The 25,037-nt window shown below is 36.4% G+C and overlaps 1 protein-coding gene across 1 annotated transcript in view; it reads left to right on the top strand.

Moving 5' to 3' along the window:
* Nucleotides 1-3,134: 3,134 nt before the first annotated feature.
* CHMP2B (charged multivesicular body protein 2B) overlaps nt 3,135-25,037 on the top strand; it is a 29,692-nt gene continuing 7,789 nt past the window's right edge. Inside the window, exons 1-3 of the mRNA XM_032631441.1 lie at nt 3,135-3,428; nt 18,764-18,855; nt 23,570-23,764. Coding sequence (XP_032487332.1) covers nt 3,395-3,428; nt 18,764-18,855; nt 23,570-23,764 — 321 coding nt within the window. The 5' untranslated portion in view covers nt 3,135-3,394. The remainder of the gene's footprint in view (nt 3,429-18,763; nt 18,856-23,569; nt 23,765-25,037) is intronic.

Raw genomic sequence — 25,037 nt, 5'->3', positions numbered from 1 at the left:
GCTCTTTTTCTTATACCGAGCTAACGTCTGTTCCTCTGTGATGGACAAGTGTGCTATTATGATTTATAAAAAAGAAATATATATTTGGTCTTCCTCCTCATTTCTCACACAAAGCTTCTAAAACTCTTGGGAATTCATAAATGATAAGAGCAATAAATGTATGTTGACATTCATAACAGACACCTTTCAAACACACCTGAGTTTATGTTAATAAGGTGATTTTGGAAAGCCTCTAAGGATGGGGGCTGGTCATGAAGGGAAACAACCATGTGAATAAAGGGTTGGAACTTCCAGTCTCCTTCCTCCAACCTCTGGAGGGGAGAAAGGGGCTAGAGATTGAGTTCAGTCACCATGGGTCAATGATTTAATCAACCATGCCTATGTAAGGAAGGCTCCATAAAAACCCAAAAGGTCTGGGTTTAGGGCGCTTCCAGGTTGGTGAACCAGAACACATCCACATGCCACTGTGCCTGGGTCCCAAACTCCATGGAGACAAAAGAACCTGCATTCAGGACCTGACCCTATGTATCTCTTCATCTGGCTGTGGATTCCTTTAATATCCTTTGTAATAAACTGGTAGTCTAGTGAATAAACTGGTTTCCTGAGTTCTGTGAGACGATCTAACAAATTAATTAAACCCAAGGAGGGGGGTCATAGGAACCTCTGATTTATGGATGCTTGGTCAGAAGCACAGGTAACAACCTGGACTTGCGACTGGCACCTGAAGTGAGGATGATCTTTTGGGACTGAGCCCTTATGATGTGGATCTGATGCTATATATCTGAGTAGATGGTGTCGGAATTGAGTTGAGTCGTAGGACACCAAGCTGGTGTTGGAGAATGGCTTCGTGTGGGGAAAAAAATCCCACATGTCAGAATTCATGTCAGAGAGTAACAAGTAAATGATAAAAGATGAAAAACCTGGTAGGAAAGCGGGTAAGAGAAAATGATGGAGGAACTGTATTTGTTTCTTCACGCAAAACATGGTATGTGTCATTAGGTATAAAACAAATATATTTTTCACTGCCTGAGCAGTTTGGAAGACTATTATTGGGTCATAATGACCATAGAATATTAGTTCATTATTTCTTAATGAGGTTTAAAAAGAATAACATTAAAACATCTTCTCTATCCACTATGCTTATATATATGTCTTGTTGATTCAGTGAGTTTGTATGCGATGATGGTGGTTTTGAACAAATGAAAAATACCATTGTATTCTAATTTATGGCACCTTGGTGTCCTAAGTCTCAGTTATATTTAAGTGTACCTGCCCTTCCATAACGAGTGATCTACAAAATATAAACCAGTAGTTTGGCCAGCAACTAATCAGAATGGATGCCAGTTTGCTTATCAGCTGCATTTCAGCCTGCTTCAAACCAGAGAATTAAACTATTTGAGTGCTGAGCTTAAATACTGCATATTTCTATTTTGTCTTTATTGTAATGAGGAAGCCCTGCCTTTAGCTCCTGCTGTGCACTTTTGGAGGGTCTTCCATATGGTTGCTAAGTATTCTGGCATTTTCCCAACTGTTACAATTGGGTCAGTGGGGGGGATTGTGTGGGAGTAATAAAACAAGGGTGACTGCATCAGGGAGGAATACGATCACTAGACACATCACAGTTTATTGCCTCTCAGGCACTCAAGCACAGCTCAATGCTATTCATTACAACAGGCAGCCAGGGCAAACTGCCTTTTTGCTATAGAGCTTACCCCAAGAAAGGCCGGGACTTGGGGGCAGAGGCTGTTTACTGCTTATGTTTTTTTTTTTTTTTTTTCCTGTTTCCTTACTTCTTCACCTTCCCACAATATCTCAAATAACTTGAGAAGGAGTAAGATGATTATACCTTGCATACTACTATGTTATTCTGAGAAAGTTTTCATGAGCAGACTCTTAGCTAAATTTTAGCAGCAACAGCAGGATGATCAGTGGCTCTGAGGGCTTTGATGTCTCAAGAGGCGGAAAAATGGGGAAGGAAAGTCTGACTACCCCAAATACTTAAAAATCCTTGAGACATGATTCTTAAAGCCAGAGGTGACTAATAATACTGATACTATTATTGAGGTGTCTTCCTATCATAAATCACATCTTTGTAAAAAAGGTACTATGATTTTCATCCTGTGGAAGGCAGTGCTGCTTAAAGCACTAATAGGTTGGGAGAAAAATGTTCAAAGCAAAATTAAGATTCCAAATAGCAAAATAATATATTAAACAGAGAAAGAGAGACACACACACTCACAAAATGAACGATGAACTCAAGGTCTTGATCCAAAGACAGTGTTTCCCATATTTACACTTATACACAGGATTCTTGAAATAATTCATTATGCTTTTCCTTTTACATAATATGGAGCTTTTTTCCACAGTGAGTACCAATGTACAGGTATGTAGCATTCTAATAGGTTCACAGTGTAGCCATAAATTTTCCTTGAGCAATTACAAGAAGTTGAGATATTAAAGAAATAGAGTTGGAGACATTTAAACCGGTATACAACAAATGTGTATGGATTTTTTTCATGTTTCCAGTCAAGAACATTAAATAAAAAATGTTGCCTTAAGGAAGCTGCTCCCCATTCCCTTCCTCCCCCGCCACTCCCAAGCCTAGAAACCTGATCCCCGGAGACCCACACCTGGTGGTCAGAGCCTCGGGCTCAGGGCTGCAGTGAGCGCCTCGGGTCCGGCAGGGGGCTGCGTGGGTGGCGTCGGAGAGACCGCTGAGCAAGTCAGGGCCCCAAAGAACGTGAACTCCCGAGACAAACACCACCGGGGATCGGACCTCAGCATTAATACCAGCCCCTGCACTTATGAATGCCTTGATACAGACAGCAAGGGGATGGTCGTAAATCAACTGGTTCCAGGACGACCCACGCTTGTCCTAGGATTCTGGGGACCCCCTTACTTCCAGCTTCTCCGGGGCAAGAAGAGCGCTAAGTAAGGCTCATCTCTGTCAGCATTCAGCACGGAATCCGCACCTAGAAGCTACCTGACACAGCCCGCAGTCTCCTGCGCACTGCTACCACCTCTAGCCTCGCAAGATTCATCACACTGGGACGCTGCAAGCAGGAGAGCGGGCAGCAGCTGAACTGAGGGCAGCGGCTGCAGCTTCAGGCGCCGCAGTACGCAGGCGCGCGCGCAGATCGCGCAGGCGCTGCCTGCAAGTGACTTCTCCAAAAAGTGTCTTAGTTCACGGTCACCTGAGCTGAGGGCAACTCCGCTGCGGTAGGGTTCGTGGATACCCGCCCTCCCCGGGTCCTGTCTAGAGACCCCACCCTCTTCTCTTGCCCATCCGCTCCGCCATCCCGAGCCCTCCAAAGGCCTGTCCTTTCCCTCCGGTTCTTTCCCAGTCGCGGGCCGGACCGGGCCGAGCCGGGCTGCCCGGGCGCGGTCCCTGACCATGGCGTCCCTCTTCAAGAAGAAAACCGTGGATGGTGAGTTCCAGGCCGGGCCGAAGGGGCCCAGCTCTGTCTTTCCCCGGCGTATTTTGCGGGCTTCCGGCCGCGATTCTTGTTGCTGTTCCTGGGGGCGGGGCTGGATCAAGTGGCCCCACAGGTAACCACTTGACCTACCTCGTGCGTCACTTTTCTGTTACCCTATCTCTTCTGACTCACCCCACCTCAACCTCACCTGGGCAGTCTGGCTTCCTCTCTCTGATAACATAGTCCTTAACAGCCTCGCCCCCAGGTTTCTCCTTTAGCGGGATCCTGAGCATACAAGGAGGCAGGATGCGGCTGACCCTTGAGTGTCATTAGATTTGGTGATTTGATGAATTTCTTATTGGTTTCCCCTGCTTGGTTTACTGCTCCTTCAGTTTGGAGCCGTACTACTTCTGGGCATCCAAACCGGAAACCTGTGTTGAGGTGGGGGAGGGTGTAATAGGCTACTGTTACAAAATGAACTTGGGTACGGGCCGGTCTTGCCCTAGGAACACCCCATCAATAGAGACGTGAAAAAAATGCTTCTTGACTGACACCGGTAGAAAAATTAAAGAAATCCAGGGGAAGTGCCTGGACTTAGTTTTCACAGTAGATTTTTCTCCCTTATGATTATCTTTTGCTATCTAAAGAGATATGGTATGCATTATCTGCATAGAAGTTTACATTTTAAGATACTTGCATTGCTTCAGACATTTAGCTCAATGTCATGTTAAGGGGGAAAGAAATGAATGTACAGGAATATACAAATGGGTATTTATAAGGAATGACTGTGATATGTGTTTATATAACTGTTTAATTAGTCTTGATAGTTTCATTGACTCTACTAGGAATCAAATTCATTCAAGTTATTTAAAAATCGTGTTTCTCATTACATGTTGAATCTAGGTTGTTGTTGGTTCAGTCGAAGAATCACTTCTTTGTAAGGGGTCTAACTCTGCCACAAAAGGAGCAGTGGTAGCTAGACAGTGATTGGTACAAACAGGGTGCTCAGTCCAGACCTGGGGTAACTCCTTCATTCCTTTGTAGTGACTTTTCCAATGCCAGCACAATTATTTTGTGGAGGATGACAAAAACATCATCTTTACCCTGCCACCCTACCCTTTACTTCAACACATAATGTCATTTTACCCCTAATTTATCACAGAGCATAATAATATTTTTGCTTATTCTGAGTGGGTGAAATTGACCTTTTATTAACTGAGAAATACCACTTACAACACCTGAAATAACTACCAAATTGGGATAGGAAGTAATACAATTATGTGAAATGAGTTTTACGTGTGTTTTACCTGAGAATCCTATTTAATCTTTAACATGGCACTTTAGTTTTTCAGTGTTTCAGTACCAGTAATATGATTTTCAGTCATTGTATAGTACTCCAGGGGAAAAAAAGGTTCATTTTTTTTGTTTCAGTTTTATAGAGTGAGAATTTACTAAACAGAGGAAAAGGGTTGCATCTTTCTTACTGTGATGTTACAAATTAAATTTTAAAAATTAACATTATAAGCCAAACATCCTGGCTTTAATTGCTTGATATCTGTAAAATATTTACAAAGACATGAATATCAGTTCTATATTTTTAGTGCTGTGCTTCCTGGTGCTTTTGGCAATCTAGGGATTATTGTACTTGAAGTATAGAGCAGAAAAAAAAAAGACAATGAGGATGTGCAGTGAAGGTGTTTAACTGTATATTTATTTGAAGTTAGGTTAATTCATCCAAGAAATAATGTTTTTGCTAAATACACTTATTTGCGAGAAAAAGATTCTAAGGACTTTTGGCAGGAACTATACTACTGTCTTAAAGATCTGTGTATGAAATTTCTGAATATAAATTTGGCCACTGTGTACATTTACTATAACTACCAAACTGCATACTTGACGTTTTCTTAAATTATCATGTCAATTCAGATCACTTAATGACATCTTAACTGTCGACCTGTACTTTCATTATTTTGATCTAGAGATCTACTGATGTTTTTATTCTTTGTTTTATCAAAAATCAGGTGTTTTGTTTAAAAGGTGACAGCATTCTTCTTAGCAATAATGAGGCTATATACTATGAAATTAAATGTATTCTTATGCATTTCTCCCAGATCCTTAGACTCGTTGATTATTGATCACAAGATCTTTTACTGTATGCTGTCTTTTTATCTGTTTCAGCAATAATGAATTCTGATATAAAAGAAAATATGTAACTGCCTATAGAGCTGGAGAATAATTGAATCTTTTTGTCTCTTTGGATTGGCTAGAAGAGTTGAGTACTATATCATTAAAGAATACTGCACATGTAAATTAAAAAGGGAGACAACATTAGAGCACTTATTACTATTCAGAGTTATGTTTAATTCATTTTTGACATAAAGATGAACAAGTCTCTGCAGTGTATACTTTGTTACAAAAATTAATGAGAATTGTACCTCAGTGCTAAAGAAGAGATTCTTTTGAATTTGAAATTACAGTTAAGTACTTTTACTGATTTATAAGTTATACACACACACACATATATATAAGGCATATATATGGCAATGTGTTTATCTACAGTGTTTTTTTGTTTTTTGTTTTTCTTTTGTTTTTTTCCTAAGTGGACTAATGGTGACCTATTTATTAAGCTAATTATGAACCTGTGAATCAGGATGCCATGAGGACTTGTCATGAATGCACAACTAAATATGCCTCTTAAAAAGTGAAGTTCTTTAGGCACTATATACTTTTTGTCTGTTATCCTCACCAAAGACAAATTTGAGGTATTACTCCAAGCCAGCACTGTTAGCATTTTGTATCAGTATCTTATTTAATTCTTACAAAACCTATAAGTACTATTATTATCCCCACTTTATAGATGAGGAAACTGAGAGGCAAAGGACTAAGTAACTTGCCCAAGATCACACAGCTACTAAATTAACTTGGGTACGGGCCTACAGCAGAGCCAGGACCTCATCTCTTTGGGTATTATCATTGTTATTTCTTCTTATTGGAGGGCCTGTGGCACAGTTTAATTTTGCTGTTCTTGCTAAGTACATGGAATTCTCAGCTTTTGGTAGGTACCATGTACACCTACCTTTTGTCTGTGAGCCAGACTCTTTTCTCTCAGAATTAGTATTAGAACTTTAATTTCTAATGGTGGTAGAACTGGAAACAACCCTCCTTTTCCTGACTCTCCCTTAACCCAGCATTTTCTTAGGGAGTATTTTCCAGTCTCTTTTTGCTCTTCACCGAAACCTCTCGAAGGAGTGGTGATGTCTCCTATCTTCACTTCTTTACTTCTCTGATGCCCCCCATTGTACAGCAGTTTGTTTTACATCTCATGTAATGAATGAGATCTTGCTAAGATCATCAATGACTTCTAGATCACCAAATCCAGTGGTCATTTTTTAGGCTTATGTTTTGCATTTGATTTTGACAATAATTTCTTCCTTGAAATTTTCTTTCAGCTCGCATGACATAAGACTGTCTTAATTTTCCTCAAATTTTTCTGACTACTCTTTTTCTTCTTATGTTTTTCTTTCATTTTTCCTTTCTTTCTTCCTTCCTTCTTTCCTCCCTCCTTTCTTCCTTTCTTCCTTTTCTGTCCTCCTTTCTTCCTTTCTTATTTGAACCTGCCCTTTAAATGTTAGTATTTTTCTTGGTTCCATCTTGAACTACCACTATTCTAATTGTACATTCTCTCCCTACATGATCTTATCTAAACTCTTATTATTTTAGATATAACCCAAGTGCTGACGGATCCCAATTCTGTATTTCTAGATATATTTTTCTGAGTTTCAGACCAATATATCCAATAGTTGCTAAGCATCTCCGCCTTGATGTCCCAGATACCTCAAATTAAAACAGATCCCAAACAGAATTCATCACCATCTCCTTCAAGTCAGTTCCTTTACTGGGTTCTCCTCTTCTAGTGTTTGGCACTTCTTGATTTTGCCCTCTACCTTCAATTAATTACCAAGTCCTATCCCTTTTGCCTCTTAAATGTTTGGCACATTTGATCTTCCTTGCTCTTATTCGGATCCCATTTATCTTACACTTTACTACATCACTTTTCTGTGTTTCTTTCCTGTAACTTCATAGCCTTTAAATCATTCATCTATTGGGTTGGCCAAAAGGTTTGTTTGTGTTTTTCTGTAAGATGGCTCTAGTAGCACTTAGTTGTCTTTAACTTCATTCGAAACAATTTTGTTAGATTGTGTGTAATGGCTGTCATATCAGCGTGCATTTAAAAAAAAGACTTATCAAAGCTGGTGAATTTTTGTGTAGCCATTTTAATATTGAAGATGGAAGAAAAACATTTTCGGCATATTATGTTTTATAATTTCAAGAAAGGTAAAAACGCAACTGAAATGCAAAAAATGATTCGTGCAGCGTGTAGAGAAGGTGCTGTGACTGATCGAACGTGTCAAAAGTGGTTTGCGAAGTTTCCTGCTGGAGATTTCTTGCTGGATGGTGCTCCATGGTCCGGTAGACCGTTGGAAGTTGATAGGGATCAAATAGGGATCAAATCGAGACATTAATTGAGAACAATCAATGTTATACCACTTGTGAGATAGCCAACATACTCAAAAAATCCAAATCAAGCGTTGAAAATCCATTGCCCCAGCTTGGTTATGTGAATCACTTTGATGTTTGGGTTCCACATAACTTTAATGAAAAAAAACTTGACTGTATTTCTGCATGTGATTGGCTACTGGAATGGAAGAGATCATGGGGCAAGCAAAATGAACCACCACCAACCACACCAAAGGTCGGTCTTCATCCAAAGAAGGTGATGTGTATATGGTGGGATTGGAAGGGAGTCCTCTGTTATGAGCTCCTTCCAGAAAACCAAATGATTAATTCCCACAAGTGCTACTCCCAATTAGACTTAACTGAAAGCAGCACTCGACAAAAAGCATCCAGAATTAGCCAACAGAAAGCGCATAATCTTCTATCAAGATAATGCTAGACTGCATGTTACTTTGATGACCAGGCAAAAACTGTTACAGCTTGGCTGGGAAGTTCTGATTCATCCGCCGTCACCAGACATTTCACCTTCGGATTTCCATGTATTTCGGTCTTTACAAAATTCTCTTAATGGAAAACATTTCAATTCCCTGGAAGACTGTAAAAGGCACCTGGAACAGTTCTTTTCTCAAAAAAATAAAAAGTTTTGGGAAGATGGAATTATGAAGTTGCCTGAAAAATGGCAGAATGTAGTGGAACAAAATGGTGAATACGTTGTTCAGTAAAGTTCTCGGTGAAAATGAAAAATGTGTCTTTTATTTTTACTGAAAAACCAAAGACACTTTTTGGCCAACTCAATACAGAGTTGCCTGTGTGATTGATATATATGAAATCCAAATCTTACTATGCTACTCCTAAGTATATATCCATTTATTGAGTCTCTAGCACTGAAAGGATCAAGTGAATGCTCTTTAATAAGGTATGTATGGCCCTGCTTGATCTGGTCCTTGTCTTCCTTTCTAGCCATGTCATTTTACTCTCCAAGAACACTTCTCATATTCATCTGCATATACCATACTCTCTCTCACGCTGACATATTTTAAATTATGATGACTTTTTGCATAGAATTCCCATCTGCTTCCCGATTTGCATTCGCCAGAATCAAAGTAGATCCTCACGCACTTCCAAAGTTGGATTATGCTTTTTCTAAGTTTTTCCTTCATTCCACATTTGCAAGGTTGCAGAGAGTCTTCAGCATAAATGAAAATAGCTGCAGCAGTTTAGAATTTAGAGAGTAAATTCCAAAATAGTAGCATTTACTAACCAAAAGTTGTGTTCCCAGTATCCAGAGCTTACTATAGTCTACATCCATATTATCGCCGTTCACCTCGAACCTTAGTACAAGTTTAGAGATAATTTGAGTAATGTTACTGACAGTAGAGGAACAAAGCTTCTTGGGTTTTGCCTCATTGGGGTGGTATCCATGTATGCTAGTTTTCCAGAGTTCAGAACCTGTGAAGTTTTGACTAAGTTGGATAAATCTGTCAAGAGTCAGTTGTGATGCCACATTTTTTATAGCTCAAGAAGGAATAAAATTTACCATCTCTATATATTAGATCCCCTTCAGAAACATTCTGCTTTCTTCCAAGTAAAATACAAAATTCTTATGGTGCTACCTACAGTAAGTACCCAGATCTTTCCTAGCGTGTTGTGTGTTCCCAGAGTGATTATTATTCTGAATATTTAAAAACTCAAATTACTTTCTGTTTGGTCCCTAAATTCTTGGCACACCAAAGAAAAATAATTGAATAAGGAATTCAGGAGCACCATTCTCTCTTCTGAGCATTTTTCTGAGCAAAAATTTTTCATACTTTTATTTATTTATTTGTTTAATTTTTAGGAATGTAGACTATTCTCTTTTTATTTTGAACAATTTCAAATCTACAGAAAAGTTGAAGTGACAGTATTCAATGAACACCCATTTTCGCATTGCCTAAATGCACCAGTTATTAACATTATGCCACATTTGCTCTCTCTCTCCCTCCTCTATGTTTGTATATCTTTATATGTACTTATATACACACATGTGGGTTCTTGTTGAACTATTTAGGGTAAGTTATAGACATAATGAAACTATCTCTGAATAGTCCACCAAATATTTCCCAAGAATAGGATGTTCACCTGTATAACCACATGCCATGATGACTCTCAAAAAATTTAATAGTATACAATAACATTATTTAATATGGAATGAAATTCAAAATTTCCTCTATTGCCCCCCCCCCCAAATCCATTATTGCTGTTTTTGTTGTTGTTGTTTGTGTGTGTGGGAGAGTGGTTACCTGAGTGATGAAAAAAGATTTCCCGACTTATGTGGCATTTGAGGGAAAAACAGAATGTTGAGAAGAAATAGTCATGTGATAATCTGGTACGTGAACCTCCTAGGCATAGAGAACAGCAAGGCAGGAGGCCCTTTCAGAAGACTAGGAACAGATATTTCTGTAGGAAAATATCTTTCCTCTGTATTTCTCCATCCCAAGCATGATACCAAAGACTGGTATTTCTTTTCATGCTACCATTTTCTACCTTCAAGTCCATCCATATATCTGTGAGACTGTTCTTTCAAAGGGTCATTCCCTCATTCCCTTACTTATCTAAGCTGAAAACTGCCCTTTGACAGTTTTCTGAAGCTGTTATTGATGATGATGCCAAAGGCTGTGTCTTTGAGAACCACATAAGACCCAAAGATGTGCCAACAGCTGACATCTCAAAACCTTCCTTCAGCTCTTGAAAACACTGATATTTTAATAATAATGAACAAATTCATTTCAATGAATTCCTCAGGGCTTGAGTGACTTTTGAGACTTTACTGGTGGGGGAAAAACATTTCTTATTGCTTCCTTTTATCCTACCTTAGGGCTAGACTCCTATTCTCTTCTTAGTGTTCTACCTCTTCCTCCCAAGTGAGTCCTGCTGAGGTTTTCAACTTCAACCTTGTTCTTAAGTGGATCTATGTATAGAGTAAAGCTGTTGGCATGATTCTCTACTGTCCTTTCTGTTTCCTATAGTTTATTTATTTTTGTTTTTATTTTTTCTTTTTCATGTGTTTAAAACTGGTTAATTAAGCTGATACCTTTTCTCCCTGATTTCTCATATATCATGTCCAAAGCCTGAGAAACAAGTTTGCTTTGCATATCAAATTCTGATTTCTCCTCACCCACTCTCTCATTGTCATTGTCCTTCTGCCTCTGAGTAAATTTGGCTTTTAGAGCTGGTATTTTTGGGTTACTGGCCTTTAGTATTTGTTTCTTACCCCTTAACCTTTGAGTTTGGAGCATTTTTGCAGTTTTTTTCTCCTCATCAACCTAAGAAAATGGTATAGCCCCAAATGGCCAGGACCCCCATCCCCCTTTATTGTTCACTGGTGAGCTCCACCATGACTGCTTTAGCTGAACTCACACTCCCAGCTCTTCTGTTCATAGCCACGATCAGGGTTTATCTAATATCCATTGTCCCACTATACCAGTGCCAGAGTACCCACTATTTCCATTGATACTAGCTTGCAGAGCTTGCACATGAAATCTGAAGAGGAAGCTCACTTTCCTCTTGGATCTTGATTTCCAAAACCCAGTTAATGGAGATGGTAAAGCAGGATGTGGGAGCATTTTGTGCTCCTTTCTCAACCCATGTGATCATTAGATTCAGGATAATTGGTAGGCAATAAAGTTGCATAAATCAAAATGATTTTTCTCTGAAGAAATATATTTAAAAGCAGAAAAAATATATTAGATTAAAAAGTCCATCATGACCTTATAGTAAAGTGGCAAACCCAGTACATGGTACGCGGATGCTGTCTAAGAGACCAGCTTGAATCCAGCTGAGTGGTACAGTCGGTGAGTTGTGCCTTAGCGCTCATGGGGCAGTAATCCTGAACTTTCCGGAAAGCTTGAGACAGGCCCCCTCTCTTTTCTCAAACGATAGGCACTTTAGAGGATATTACTCGCAAATTAATGAATGTCTGTATTTGCAGTTGGTAACCACTTTTTGCTTTAAGCCTCAGATGTGCAAATAGCATGTAGATGAGCAGGGTCTAGAAGGACAGCCATAGTCCAAGTTGGGGCTTGGCCTCAAATCCCAGTAGAGAATTCTAGTGAGCTAGACCACATGAGAGGCTCTTTTAGATTTTATTTTTTATTTTTTGGCTTTTTTCTTTCTTTTTTCTGTAAGCAGATAGGCCTTATTGGCTCAGAACCAAAGAGTACAGAATGAGCTTTTCTGTCTGTATCTTCTTAAGTCCAAAATTTACATCAGTGATCTTATCACTCTAATGTATACATGCCTTCTTTTGTTCAGTTAAAAAGAGCCTGAAAAGCTTGAGACAGGCTTTAGCTCCCAGAGTGGAGCAGGCCTGAGTGGCTTTTTCTCAGTGTTGTGCTGGGTGTGGGTGAGGAGAGGGTGGTGGGTGAGGAGAGGGTGGTGGGTGGGGGAGTTCCCAGACCCTTTGGACCTCACCAAATGGTAACAGAGAGAGCACGCCACAGGCACTCCCATGTATTTTCACATTGTGCAAGTTCCCTATAGCCACCTGCTACGAAACACTTCACAGTGCCCCACGAGGTAGAAGAAGTGCTGGCGTATGAGAGTTCAGGGAGTGATCTTGACTAGAGGGGGAAACGGGATGGACAGGGAAGCACAGGATAGGCAGAGCCAAGCGCTCCATCTCTCCTAGGTCAGCAGTACTTGCACATATTTCTGTTATGGTCATAACTCAGAATGAAAAACGGGACAGCAAAAAATTGTAAGAGAAACATCTGATTATTTCAGTGTTACATTTTTCCATTGTAGAAAGGTATCTATCGTAGTTCAGATCTTACTATGATAATTTGTTAAATTATCAGCCATCTTTCTTGATAACCAATAGATTTTATTATACTTTTTTAAAGAAATGTGTTAAATTATGACTATAAGGCAAATCCTTTTACATTTTGATATATGTTTGTGCTGCCTTAGATTACCGTTAACTAATATATTGGTATAGTTGTTGACACAAAGTAAAATGGGAATACAGATAGGTAAATAAAATAAAATGTGTTCCTTGCTCTTAAAGAGCTTGTAATCTTAGGAATCAATCAGACCTACTAAGAAATAAATATGATTGGGAATAAACTTGGCCTTAAAAACATTAAAATTGTCTCAGAATCTTTCTCATGTTATTCCTTCTGAATTATCTAGAAGACCAACTGGGGGTTTAGTGTAGGGATTGTTTTTAAAGAACATTAAAGAGTAATTTGTTTTATAAGATATACCTATCATCTCATATGAAAAAATATTTTACTGTCTTTTCCTACTTACCTTAATATGTTTTAAAGTGTTATGACTGTTTTAGTATAACATTAGATGCTCTTGGTTTATAGCCTAGAACTGTTTAAATATTAATAGGTCTATTAACAATAGGCTGTGGAATATGCAGTAGTTAATTTTCTTTATTTTCCTTCTCTTATATACAGTGACAGTTATGGTACACATAGTTACATAAAATTAAGAAGAGTGAAGTCAAACTATTTAAATTACGTTTTGTTAAAATTTCATGTCCTACTTGTTTTTCAAGAAAGATGGATATATCTGTTCTTTACTCTGATTCTCTGACACCAACTGGGTGTCTCCAGCAGTTCAGTTCAATACTAACACTAACTGTCTAGAGTTAGCACAGACCCCACACCACAGGTTAAGGGCTCTGTCCACAAGACTGTCCTCACTTAAGAGGCCAGTCACAGTCCTAGATTACCACCAGTACTTCTGACCGACCAGCTATAAATTCTAGTGTCACCACAACTCCCTCTTCAGGTTTGGTAATTCACTAGAACAACTCATAACTCAGGAAAGTGCTTTACTTAGTATTACCATTTTATTGTAAGGATGCAACTCAGGAACAGCCAAACGGAAGCAAGTTATTATGCAGGGGGGCGGTGGTGAGGGGTGCAGCTCAGAGCTTCTCTGCCCTCTCTGGACATGTTACCTTCCCAGAACATCAATATGTTCACGAGCCCAGAAGCTCTTCTGATCTCTTTGTTCAAGAGTTATTATAACCCAACCTCTGGTCCCACTCCCCTCTCCTGAGGGATGGGGCTGAAATTTCCCACCTTCTAATCAAATATTTGGACTTTCTGGTAACCAGCCCCATCCTGAAGCTATCTAGGTGTACCCCTCTCTGAGTCAAAAGATGTTTCTATCACTCAGGAAATTCCAAGGGTTTTATGACCTTTGTGCCAGGAACCCAAGCCAAAGACCAAATAATGTATTTTTCATTATGCCACCCAAGTAATGAAAAAAATGTATGTGGATAACATTCTAGATCTTAGCAGTCAAGGCTTTCAGTAGTGTTTCACAGTGCTTTGCACTGTGTCAATTACCTGGTCACAATTCAACTTATCAATACAGTGACTTCTCTTTCAGCCCAGTACTTTTGTAACTTTAGGAGACGGTCATCATTATTTTAATATTTCATCTTATCCTAGTTGAGTTCAGGGAGTTTTTAGTATAAAGGGGCTGTACTCTAAAAGTTCATTTGTAATTTCATAGTTTTAAATTTAGGGCATATTTTCTATTGAAATAGTAGGATAAGTGGTGAATGTTTTCATACCAATCCATTGCCTTGGGCAAAATAGGGAACTAAGACCAAAAGATAAAAATTTAGAGGGTTTAAATGTTGAGGATGAAAAGGCTGACGACTGTTTTGAAAGGGGAAATGAGAGCTTTCTTTGTTATTTTGTTTAGTATGAATCTGTAGATGTCAGAGGAAAAATATCATGTGTTGTGGACCTAATTATGTCCCCTTAAAATTGGTATGTTGAAGCCCCAACTCCTAATGTGACTGTATTTGGAGATAGGGTCTTTAGGGAGATTATTAAGGTTAAATGAGATCATGAGGGTGGAGCCCTAATCCAATAGGACTGGTGTCCCTGTAAGAAGAGGAAGAGATACCAGGGATGGGCACACACGGATAAAAGGCCATGTGAGGACACAGCAAGAAGGTGGACATCTGCATGCCAAGGAGAGAGGGCTCAGGAAAAACCAACCCTACCAGCACCTTAATCTTGGATTTACAGCCTCCAGAACTAGGAGAAAATAAATTTCTGTTGTGTAAGCACTCAGTCTGTGGTGTTTGTTATGATAGCCCTAGCAAACTAATAAGTCATGTTATTTTAGAATAGGATCCCAACCAATGCTCCATGAAACATTTGTATCTGAGAAATTTTAATAGAGATTTCTCAAAAGGGATCCTTGGCTTAATAAATTTGGGAAACAATCTATCACATATTCTCCCCTTAAAGATTGACAATGTATATTCTTATGTTAAATGTTCTTAGAAGCCTTGAAGCAAAGAAATCGGTTTATTTTTTTTTCCAACTTAAATGTTCTTAGAAGCCTTGAAGCAAAGAAATCGGTTTATTTTTTTTTCCAACTTGAACATTTCCCAAATACATTTGTCTATAGAATATCTCCTTCCCTCTTTTTTAAATGAAACATGTTTCCCATCCAGAAGAAAGTTGGTGGAGGGAGAGAGCTCCCTCTCTTTTCACCTCCCATATAGATATTTTATGGTTTCATATTCTTATATTTAAGGAACATATAGAATGTGTTCTTAGTAAATCCTGAGCATGAGATGTCCACCAATATAACTTCATTGAGAAACAGAGTAAGAAAAGGAGGAGAAATAGATGTCTTGTATGTAGGATATAGGAGCTCTGGCATCTTATTTTAACTTTTATTCAGAAAGTCATTGTAGTTGATTAGTTATATTCTATATAATAACATGAAATGTTTTTCATTCTGTTTTAACAGTATTTTTATTGATATGGATCTATATTTATAAGGATTGTGTCTCTGATAACTTTACTTTTTGTTTTCCTAAAAGCTTCACAGTGTAATAGCATATTTGAAATCAGAGGCCTTGGAATCAGAATGGCTATATGTGAATCCTACCACTTTTTCTCCCTTGGGCAGATTACCTCACCAAATACCAATTCCCCCCTCTGAAACAAGTGAGATAATAGTACCTACCTTTGGGGGTTGTTGTGAAGCACTTAGTATAGTGCCTATTACTCAGTGTAATTAGTTATTTGTATTCTGAGTAAAGTTTCATTAAAACAGAAATGTGTAGTATATAAGTTGTGATGCTCCATCACTAAAATGGATAACGGTTGCTGGCTTTGCTGCTGTTTTAATTGAGATGAAAGTCACATGACATTAATCATTTTAGAGTGAACAGGTCTGTAACATTTAGTGCATTCACAATGGTGTATAACTACGCTCTCTAGTTCCAAAACATTTTCATCACTTTAAAATAAAACCTTATATCCATTAAGTAGTGACTCATCCGTCCCCCCTCTCTCCAACTCCTGGCAACTATCAATCTGCTGTCTGTCTTTGTGGACCTATTCTGGATATTTCATATGAGTGTAATCATAAAAGACCATTTGTAACTGGCTTCTTTCACTTAGCACGCTTTTGAGGTTTATCCATGTTGCAGTATGTATCAGTACTTCATTTTTTTAAATAACTGAACAATATTCCATTATATTATATGTATACACCACAGTTTGTTTATCAATTCATTAGTTCATGGATATTTGAGTTGTTTCCACCTTTTGACTATTGTAAATAGTGCTGCATTTGTGTAGAGAGTATTTGTTTAGGTACTTGTTTCAGTTCTTTTGGGTGAATACCTAGGAGGGGAATTGTGAGGTGATTTGGTAATTTTATGTTTAACTTTTTGAGGAACCACCCAACTGTTATCCACAGTGGCTGAAATAATCTACATTCCTACTGGCAAATCAACACTTATTTTCCTTTTTCTGATTATAGCAATTTTGGCAGATGTGAAGTGGTATCTGGTTTTCCTAATGACTAATGATATTTTGCATCTTTTCCAAGTGTTTATTGGCCATTTGTGTATCTTTGGAGAAATGTCTATTCAAGGCCTTCACTCATTTATTGAGTTGTTTGTCTTTTGTTTTTGAGCTGTCAGAGTTTTTTATATATTCTGGATACTAGACTCATATATAATTTACGTATATTTCCTCCCATTTTCTTTTTTTTGCGGTACGTGGGCCTCTAACTGCTGTGGCCTCTCCCGTTGCGGAGCACAGGCTCCAGACGCACAGCCTCAGCGGCCATGGCTCACGGGCCCAGCCGCTCCGCGGCATGTGAGATCTTCCCGGACCAGGGCACGAACCCGTGTCCCCTGCGTTGGCAGGCAGACTGTCAACCACTGCACCACCAGGGAAGCCCATATTTCCTCCCATTTTCTACACTGTCTTTTCACTTGGTAATGTCCTTTAATCACAGTTTTTAATTTTCACGAAGTCCCGTTTATCTATTTTTTCTTTTGTTGCTTGTGATTTTAGTGTCATATCTAAGAATCAGTTGCCGAATCCCAAATCATGTAGATTTACTCCTGTGTTTTCTTCTGAGTTTTATGATTTTATCTCTTATATTTGGGTCATTAATCTTTTATGAGTTAATTTTTATATATGGTGTGAGGTAGGGGTCCAATTTCTTTTTGTGTGTGTGTGTCATGTGGATGTCTAGTTTTCCCAGTGCCATTTGATGAAGAGACTATTCTTTCTGTTGTGGTGGTGGTGGTTTTAAATCTACCTCTTTACTAAAAAGGTACTCTAGTGAAATGATTAAGATCACTGATTCAGGAGACAACACTTGGATTCCTTGGGCACATTATTTAAACTTACTAATACTTAGTTTTCTCATATATATAAAATAATAGAAAAACCAACTCCATGGCATTATTGTGAACATTATACTGTATACTGTATGTAAGCACTTAGCAAGATTCCTGACAATGAGGGAACAGTTTTGGCAAGCATTACTATCCATATCTGTGATCCTTTGAAGAAATCACTGTTTAGTAACAGTTAACCCATGATAGTCTGTCAGTCTCAGACTAATATTTTAATTCTTCAAAAGGTAAGACTAGGACTTCCCTGGCAGTCCAGTGGTTAAGACTTCGCCTTCCAATGCAGGGAGTGTGGGTTCGACACCTGGTCGGGGAGCTAAGACCCCATATGCCTCACAGCCAAAAAACCAAAACATAAAACAGAAGCAATATTGTAACAAATTCAATAAAGACTTTAAAAATGGTCCACATCAAAAAAAATCTTTTTTAAAAAAAGGTGAGACCGGTGGACTCAGATGAATTGAGATAAATGAGAAAGACATTAACAATGACTGGACACTTACAATATATCAGGGCATTGTGTATGTTATTTACTCCTTAACAACAATCCTAATTTTGTAAGAAACCTGAGGTTTAGAGTGTTAACTAACTTTGCAAGATATCATCATATAATTATCAAGTGGCAGAGGTGCGATTCAAATCCAGGTCTGCTTCATTGGAAGGTCGGCTGGTTCACTCTGTTATGATGACTTAGTGTAGAAGAAAAGATTTAATAAACACATTGCTTGTCTTCTTTCTTGGAATTTCATGTAATACTGGAGTAAGGAGAGATGAGAAGGGTGTGTGTGTGTGTGTGTGTGTGTGCGTGCACGTGTGTATGCATATGACATATATATATATGCCGTATAAAACACTGTATAATAATCAGTTCTCTAAGGGAGTATTTTACTGTGATTTTTATATACTTTTGGCTAAACTATAGCATATTTGCACTTCTGTACTTTTTTATATAATCAATATTTATAATTTGTTTTAACATTTGATTAATTTTTAATATATTGAATTGAAAAAGAAAATTTAACATCTTGTAATTTAAGGTTTTTTTTTTTTTTAAATTGAGGTTTCTGAGTCCAGTATTTTAAATGGTATTGAAGAAGATTTTACAGCTCATACATTTAGGTTTCTTTTGTGGTTCTCTTAGATGTAATAAAGGAACAGAATCGAGAGTTACGAGGTACACAGAGGGCTATAATCAGAGATCGAGCAGCTTTAGAGAAACAAGAAAAACAGCTGGTAAGTAAAACATTAAATTTCAGTTTAACTTTTCAAACAAATTTAGAAATCAGTGTTGGAATAATTAGCTAACTAGGAAAAAGACACGACAGGTAGTAAGCCTTCTTGTCAGTTAACAGCAAAGATAAAATAGTCCTAGAAAACAAGAGAGTGTTACAAGAAAATAATTATGTTAACTCATAGGTGTCTTACTTGATATTTTAACTGTTATTGGGTCTGTGATAATAAATGTACTTTTTTAATAGATTGGCTATCTTTCTGTATTTTTATGTTATGCTTTTAAATGTATGTTGCTTAAAATATTTTTTAAAACCATGTTTGAGGTATACTTGACATGCAGTTGACTGTACATTTTTAAAGCATACAATTTGATACATTTTAACATATGTATTAACTCATGAAACCATTACTACAGTCAAGATAATGAACATATCCATCATCACCAAAAGTTTCCTTTTTCCCTTTGTAGTCCCTTCTACCCATCCCTACCTGTTTCCCTCCATAGTTAGGCAACACTGATCTGTCATTGTAGATTAGTTTACATTTCCTAGAATTTTATATAGATGGAATCATAAAGTGAATTCATTTTTATATGGCTTCTTTCATTCATAATTATTTTGAGATTAATCAGTGTTGTTACATGTATGAATACTAACTCCTTTTTATTGATGAATATTATTTCATTGTGTGGACATTTCACAGTTTGTCTATCCCATTCACCAGCCAGTGGACATTTGGGTTATTTCCAGGTTTCAGCTATTTTGATAAAGGTTGTTATAAACATTCAGTTGAAGTCTTTGTTTGAACATATGTTTCCTAGGGGTAGGATTGCTTGGTAGATCACAGGTTAAATGTATGTTTGACTGTATAAGAATGCTAAACAATTTTTCAAAGTTGTTGTTCCCACCAGTTATATATGAGAGTATATATATAACTATAATATTTTCTGTTCCCACCAGTTATATATGAGAATAAAATTGTTTCACATCCCAGCCAATAGTTAGAGTTTATAGTCTTCATATTTTAGCCATTCTAGTGGTGTTTAGTAGATTGTCATTTTAAATTGCATTTCCCTAATCACTAATGATGTTCAGCATCTTTTCATGTGCCTGTTCACCATTTAAATATTTTCTTTGCCAAAGTGTCTATTGAAATATTTTACCTATTTTTTTCATCAAGTTTTCTAATTATTTAGTTGTGAGAGTTCTTTATATATTCTGAGTGCAAGTGCTTTATTGAATATATGTTTTGCAGTTATTTTTTCCAGTTCTTGGCTTGGTCCTTTATTTCCCTAAGAGTGTCTTTTGAGGAACAGAAGGTTTTTATTTTGATCAAGTGAAATTTATTTTTTTTTCTTCTGTGATTTAGTACTTTTAGTGTCCTATCTAAGAAATCTTTGCCTAACCCTAAGTCACTAATATTTTCTCTGAGATTTTCTTCTAGAAGTATTATAATTTCAGTTCTTACATTTAGGACTATGAATCTTACTGAATTAAATTTTACTATGTTGTCAGGTAAGGGTAGAGGTTCCCATTTTGCATTTGGATATTCAGTTGCTCCATCATCATTTGTTGGTGACATCTTTCCTTATTCAAATATCTTGTCATCTTTGCGGAAAATCATTTGTCCAAATACACGTGGGCCTCATTCTTGACTCTATGCTATTCCATTGACCTATATGACTATTCTTTTTTTTTTAACATCTTTATTAGAGTATAATTGCTTTACTATATAACTATTTTTAAGCCAATACCACACTGTTTTTACTAACACTTAATAATTAAGTCTTAAAGTTGTATAGCATTAACCCTTAAGTTTTGTGCTTCTTTTTAAAATTGTTTTGGCTATTTTAGGTGCTTTGTATTTCCCTATGAACTTTAAAGTAAACTTGTCAATTTCTACAAAAAAGGATCAGATTTTGATTGGGATTACATTGAACCAATTTGGCATCTTAACGTTAATCTGTCAACCCATGAGCATGCTATATCTATTTATTTAGATTAAAATTTTTCTCAGCAGTATTTGTACTTGTAATTATACTGATCCTGTGCTTCTTTCATCAGATTTCTGATTTTGTGTTGCTGGTATTTAGAAATACATTCATTTTTTTGTATATTGATCTTTTATCCTGTAACCTTCCTAAACTCACTTATTCTAGTAACCTGTTTGTGGATTCTGTTCTATTTTATTATCTCTTTCTACACAGACAGTCATGTCATCTGTGTAAATAAAATTTTTCATCTTCCTTTTCAACCTTAATGCTTTTTTTTTTTTTTATACCTTATTACACTGGCCAGGACTTCCAATGTTAAAAGTGGTTTATAACCTCTTTTTACTGATTTTAGGGGAAGACATTCAGTCTTTCATCATTAAGTATGATATTAACTGTAGGCTTTTTGTAGAGGCCCTTTCTCAGGTTGAGGAAGTTCCTTTTGTATCTAGTTTGTTGAGAGTTTTTATCAGGAATTAATTTTGTCAGGTGCTGCTTTTTTTTTTTTTTTTTTTTGCGTCTATTGAGATGATGATTATATAGTTCTTCTTTAGTCTGTTAGTATAGTGAATTACATCATTGATGAATTCCAAAGTTGAATTCCAAAGCTGAATCAAGCTTTTGCTACTGGGATAAACTTTATTGGTAAAGATGAATTTTTTAAAAATACTTTTATTTCAATTTGCTGAAATTTTCATAAGAATATTAGCATCTCTGCTCATAAAAGCTGTTAATTTGTAGTTATCTTTTTGTATAGTGTCTTTATGTGGTTTTGACGTCAGAGTACTGCTGACCTTAAAGCGTGAACTGGCAAGTGTGCCTTACTGTTTCATTTACTGGAAGGGTTTGTGTATTTCTTTCTTAAATGTTTGATAGGTTTCATCAGTAAAGCCATTGGGAGTGAAGTTTTCTTTGTGGATAGATTTTAAGCTACACAAAAATCTATCTTTGTGGATAGATTTTTAAATTCTAAAATTTTCAATTTTTAGAAAATAGATATAGAATGGATCACGCTATCTACCTTTCTGAATGAGATTTGGTAGTGTGCATCTGTCAAGTAATTTGTCCATTTCTACTAAATTTTAATAGGTAATGACATCATGTTTATAATATTTTTTATTATTCTTTAACATCTTTAGGATATAAAGTGATGTCTCCCTTTACATTCCCAATATGTATCGTTTGTGTGTTCTCTCTGTCTGTCTCGGTTTTTTTCCCTCTTCTGACTGGCTAATGGTTTATCAATTTAATCAATTTCCTGTAAAAAAACAGCCTTTGATCTCATTAATTTTCTGTATTTTTTTCTTTCCTAGTTCATACATTTCTTGTTTATATTATTTCCTTCCTTTTGTTTACTTTATGTTTCATTTGCTCTTCTTTCTACTTTCTCTATTTTGAAGCCAACGAGATATTCATTTTTTTAATGTAAGCTCTAATGCTGTACATTTCTAAGAATTATTTTTAACTGCAGCTCACATGTTTTGATATGGAGCATTTTCATTTTATTAATTTAAAATATTATCTCATTTCCCCTCTGATTTTTTTCTTTAACCCATGACGTATTTCAAACCACATTGTTTGATATCTGCTTCTGTTTTTCCTTTCATATTTTTCTTACTGCTTTCTAGTTTAATTTTACTGTAGTTAGAGATCATACCTCATATGATTTCAATCCTTTTATATTTGTTGAGCCTTGTTTTCTGTTACAGAATATGGTATATTTTGGTGATTTTTATTTTTAGTGTACACTTGCAAAGAGTGAGTATTCTGCTGTTGGCGATGGAGCTTTTAGTAAATGTTGCTTAGGTCAAGTTGGTGATAGTGTTTTTGTAAATCTTCTGTATCATTACAGATTTTCTGTCCACTTGTCCTAACAAGTACAGCAATATACTTAAGAAAGGAGCTGTTGATACCCCTCATCCTAGTTATGTATTTGTCTGTTATGCCTTTCAGTTCTATCAGTTTTTGCTTCATAAATTTGGAAGTACTGTTTTAGGTTCGTACACATTTAGGATTGTTTTGACACCTTTATGTATTAATTCCTTTATTATTATTGAAATGCCCCTTTTTATTCTGGTAATACTCCTTTTTCTTAAGTTTTTTTGATCTGGTTAATGTAACCACTCCAAATTTCCAGATTTTAATAAGTATTTATATAGAATATATTATTCTATCCTTTTACTTAGCTCTATTTAGCTTTGTTTTGGTAATTAAAGTTGGTTTCTTGAGATAGCATATAATTGCCTTTATGTTCTTATCTAATATAACAGTCTGCCTTTTATTTGAGATGGAGATGGATCTTTTCACCTAACATAATTGTCTATATTACTAGCTTTAAATATACCACTGTGGTCTTCTATTTTGCTATCTCCTACCAACTCTTTGTTTGATTTTTTTTTTTTTTTCCTTTTTTTCCTACCTGCTTTTGGGTTGAGTTTTTAAATTCTCTTCTGGGCTTTATGTGAGTACTGTTTTGTATTCTGGATGAAGGTACTAGTTCTCTCTTTTCCATGTAAACATGTAGAATAAATTTCCCTCTCATATTACTATTTCTGTGACTTTATACTAGCCTCTTTCTTTTTTCATAATCAGGGTGAAATTGTATTTTCACCCTGAAATGTATGTACAATATACATATATTGTATATGTTCAGTCTATTCTTCTTAAATCATTGAGGACTTCCCCTTAATGATTTTGTTCCCCTCTTTTTATTTCCTCTCTTAGGAATTAGAAATTAAGAAAATGGCCAAGATTGGTAATAAAGAAGCTTGCAGAGTTTTAGCCAAACAGCTTGTACATCTAAGGAAACAGAAAACAAGAACTTTTGCTGTAAGTTCAAAAGTCACGTCTATGTCCACACAAACAAAAGTGATGAACTCCCAGATGAAGATGGCAGGAGCAATGTCTACTACAGCAAAAGTAAGTGGGAACCTTTATATCCATAGCTTTATGATTTTATCTGAGATATTTAAATGTCAGTATTCAGATTAGATTCAAATTAAATTTAAAGCACCCTCTGATATATATGTGGTACAGAATCTTTCTAATTTTTAATAAAATGAGTTATAATACTACATAATCCAGATAAATATTTCTAGATTTTTTTATTGATATGTTTTAATATAAAAATTTTTGTTCCAGGGCAGTTCCACTGTTCCAAGATTATATGTAGCTTCTAAATTTTTAAAATTGACTTAAAACATCATTTTAAGATTTTTGGCCCTATTTATTATGTCGTAAGTTTTGGTATAATAATTTGAATAATAATTTTCTCTTGATTCATTTTCATGAATGTGTCAGAAGGACACATGAGTATCGTGAGAAGAATTTATCAGTTAATTTTTATCAGGAACTTAAGTTTAACTTACAGTCTTTACATTTAAAAAATTAGTGTTTTTACTATAGACCTTAAAGGACTGTGAGCCTTTCAGACATTTAATAAGTAATGAGCTCTTTGATGTATATTAAGAATTGTGAGAAATCAGAAATTCCAGACAAAGGCTCTGCCCTCACAGATCTTATATAGTTCAGTCGGGGATGTGAGGAGGTTAAGATGTGTCTGACAAGGAAACTCACTATACATCAGTCTATGCTAGGTTTCAGTAAACTGCACAGATCCCTGAATAGTACTTACTGTACATAAGATGGACACATTCTATTTCCATGTGTTCTGCAGTTTAAAAGGCAATTATACTTGATCTGAAAGACTTTGCAGAAGACCTATGTCTTAAATATCAATAGGCTTTAAATAAAGGGAAGAAAGAATATGAATGTGAAGAGCAAAAGGAAGGAAAGCTACAGAGGAGAGAAAGTACAGGTTTATATTAGGAAAATAGTACATAACAGTTGATTCTCATTATTTGCAGTAGTTATGTTCTATAAAGTCAGGAATACTGAATTAGGGAATATCAAACCATTGCTCCTAGGGGAAATGCAGGCTTAGGTTCGTTCCTGTGAGCCTTTGATCACAATTTTTGTCAACCAGTCTATACCTAACCCTGTTTTATATGTTTCTGTTGAAAGACACCTTACTTATCATAGTTGATCATTAACATTGAACTCATGGTCAGTAGCACTGTAACTCATGCCTGAAAAAAGCTTATCTAACAAATGTATTTTTTCCACATTTGTATTTTTTCCAATTTTTCCACATTTGATCCAAGGCACGTCACAGGCTTCTTGCACTTAGAAA

The sequence above is a fragment of the Phocoena sinus genome, chromosome 4 (assembly GCF_008692025.1).
Source record: "Phocoena sinus isolate mPhoSin1 chromosome 4, mPhoSin1.pri, whole genome shotgun sequence".
In the NCBI taxonomy this organism is placed as follows: domain Eukaryota; kingdom Metazoa; phylum Chordata; class Mammalia; order Artiodactyla; family Phocoenidae; genus Phocoena; species Phocoena sinus.
The sequence above is the reverse complement of the archived record's forward strand: the minus strand, read 5'-3'. Positions and strand labels throughout refer to the sequence as shown.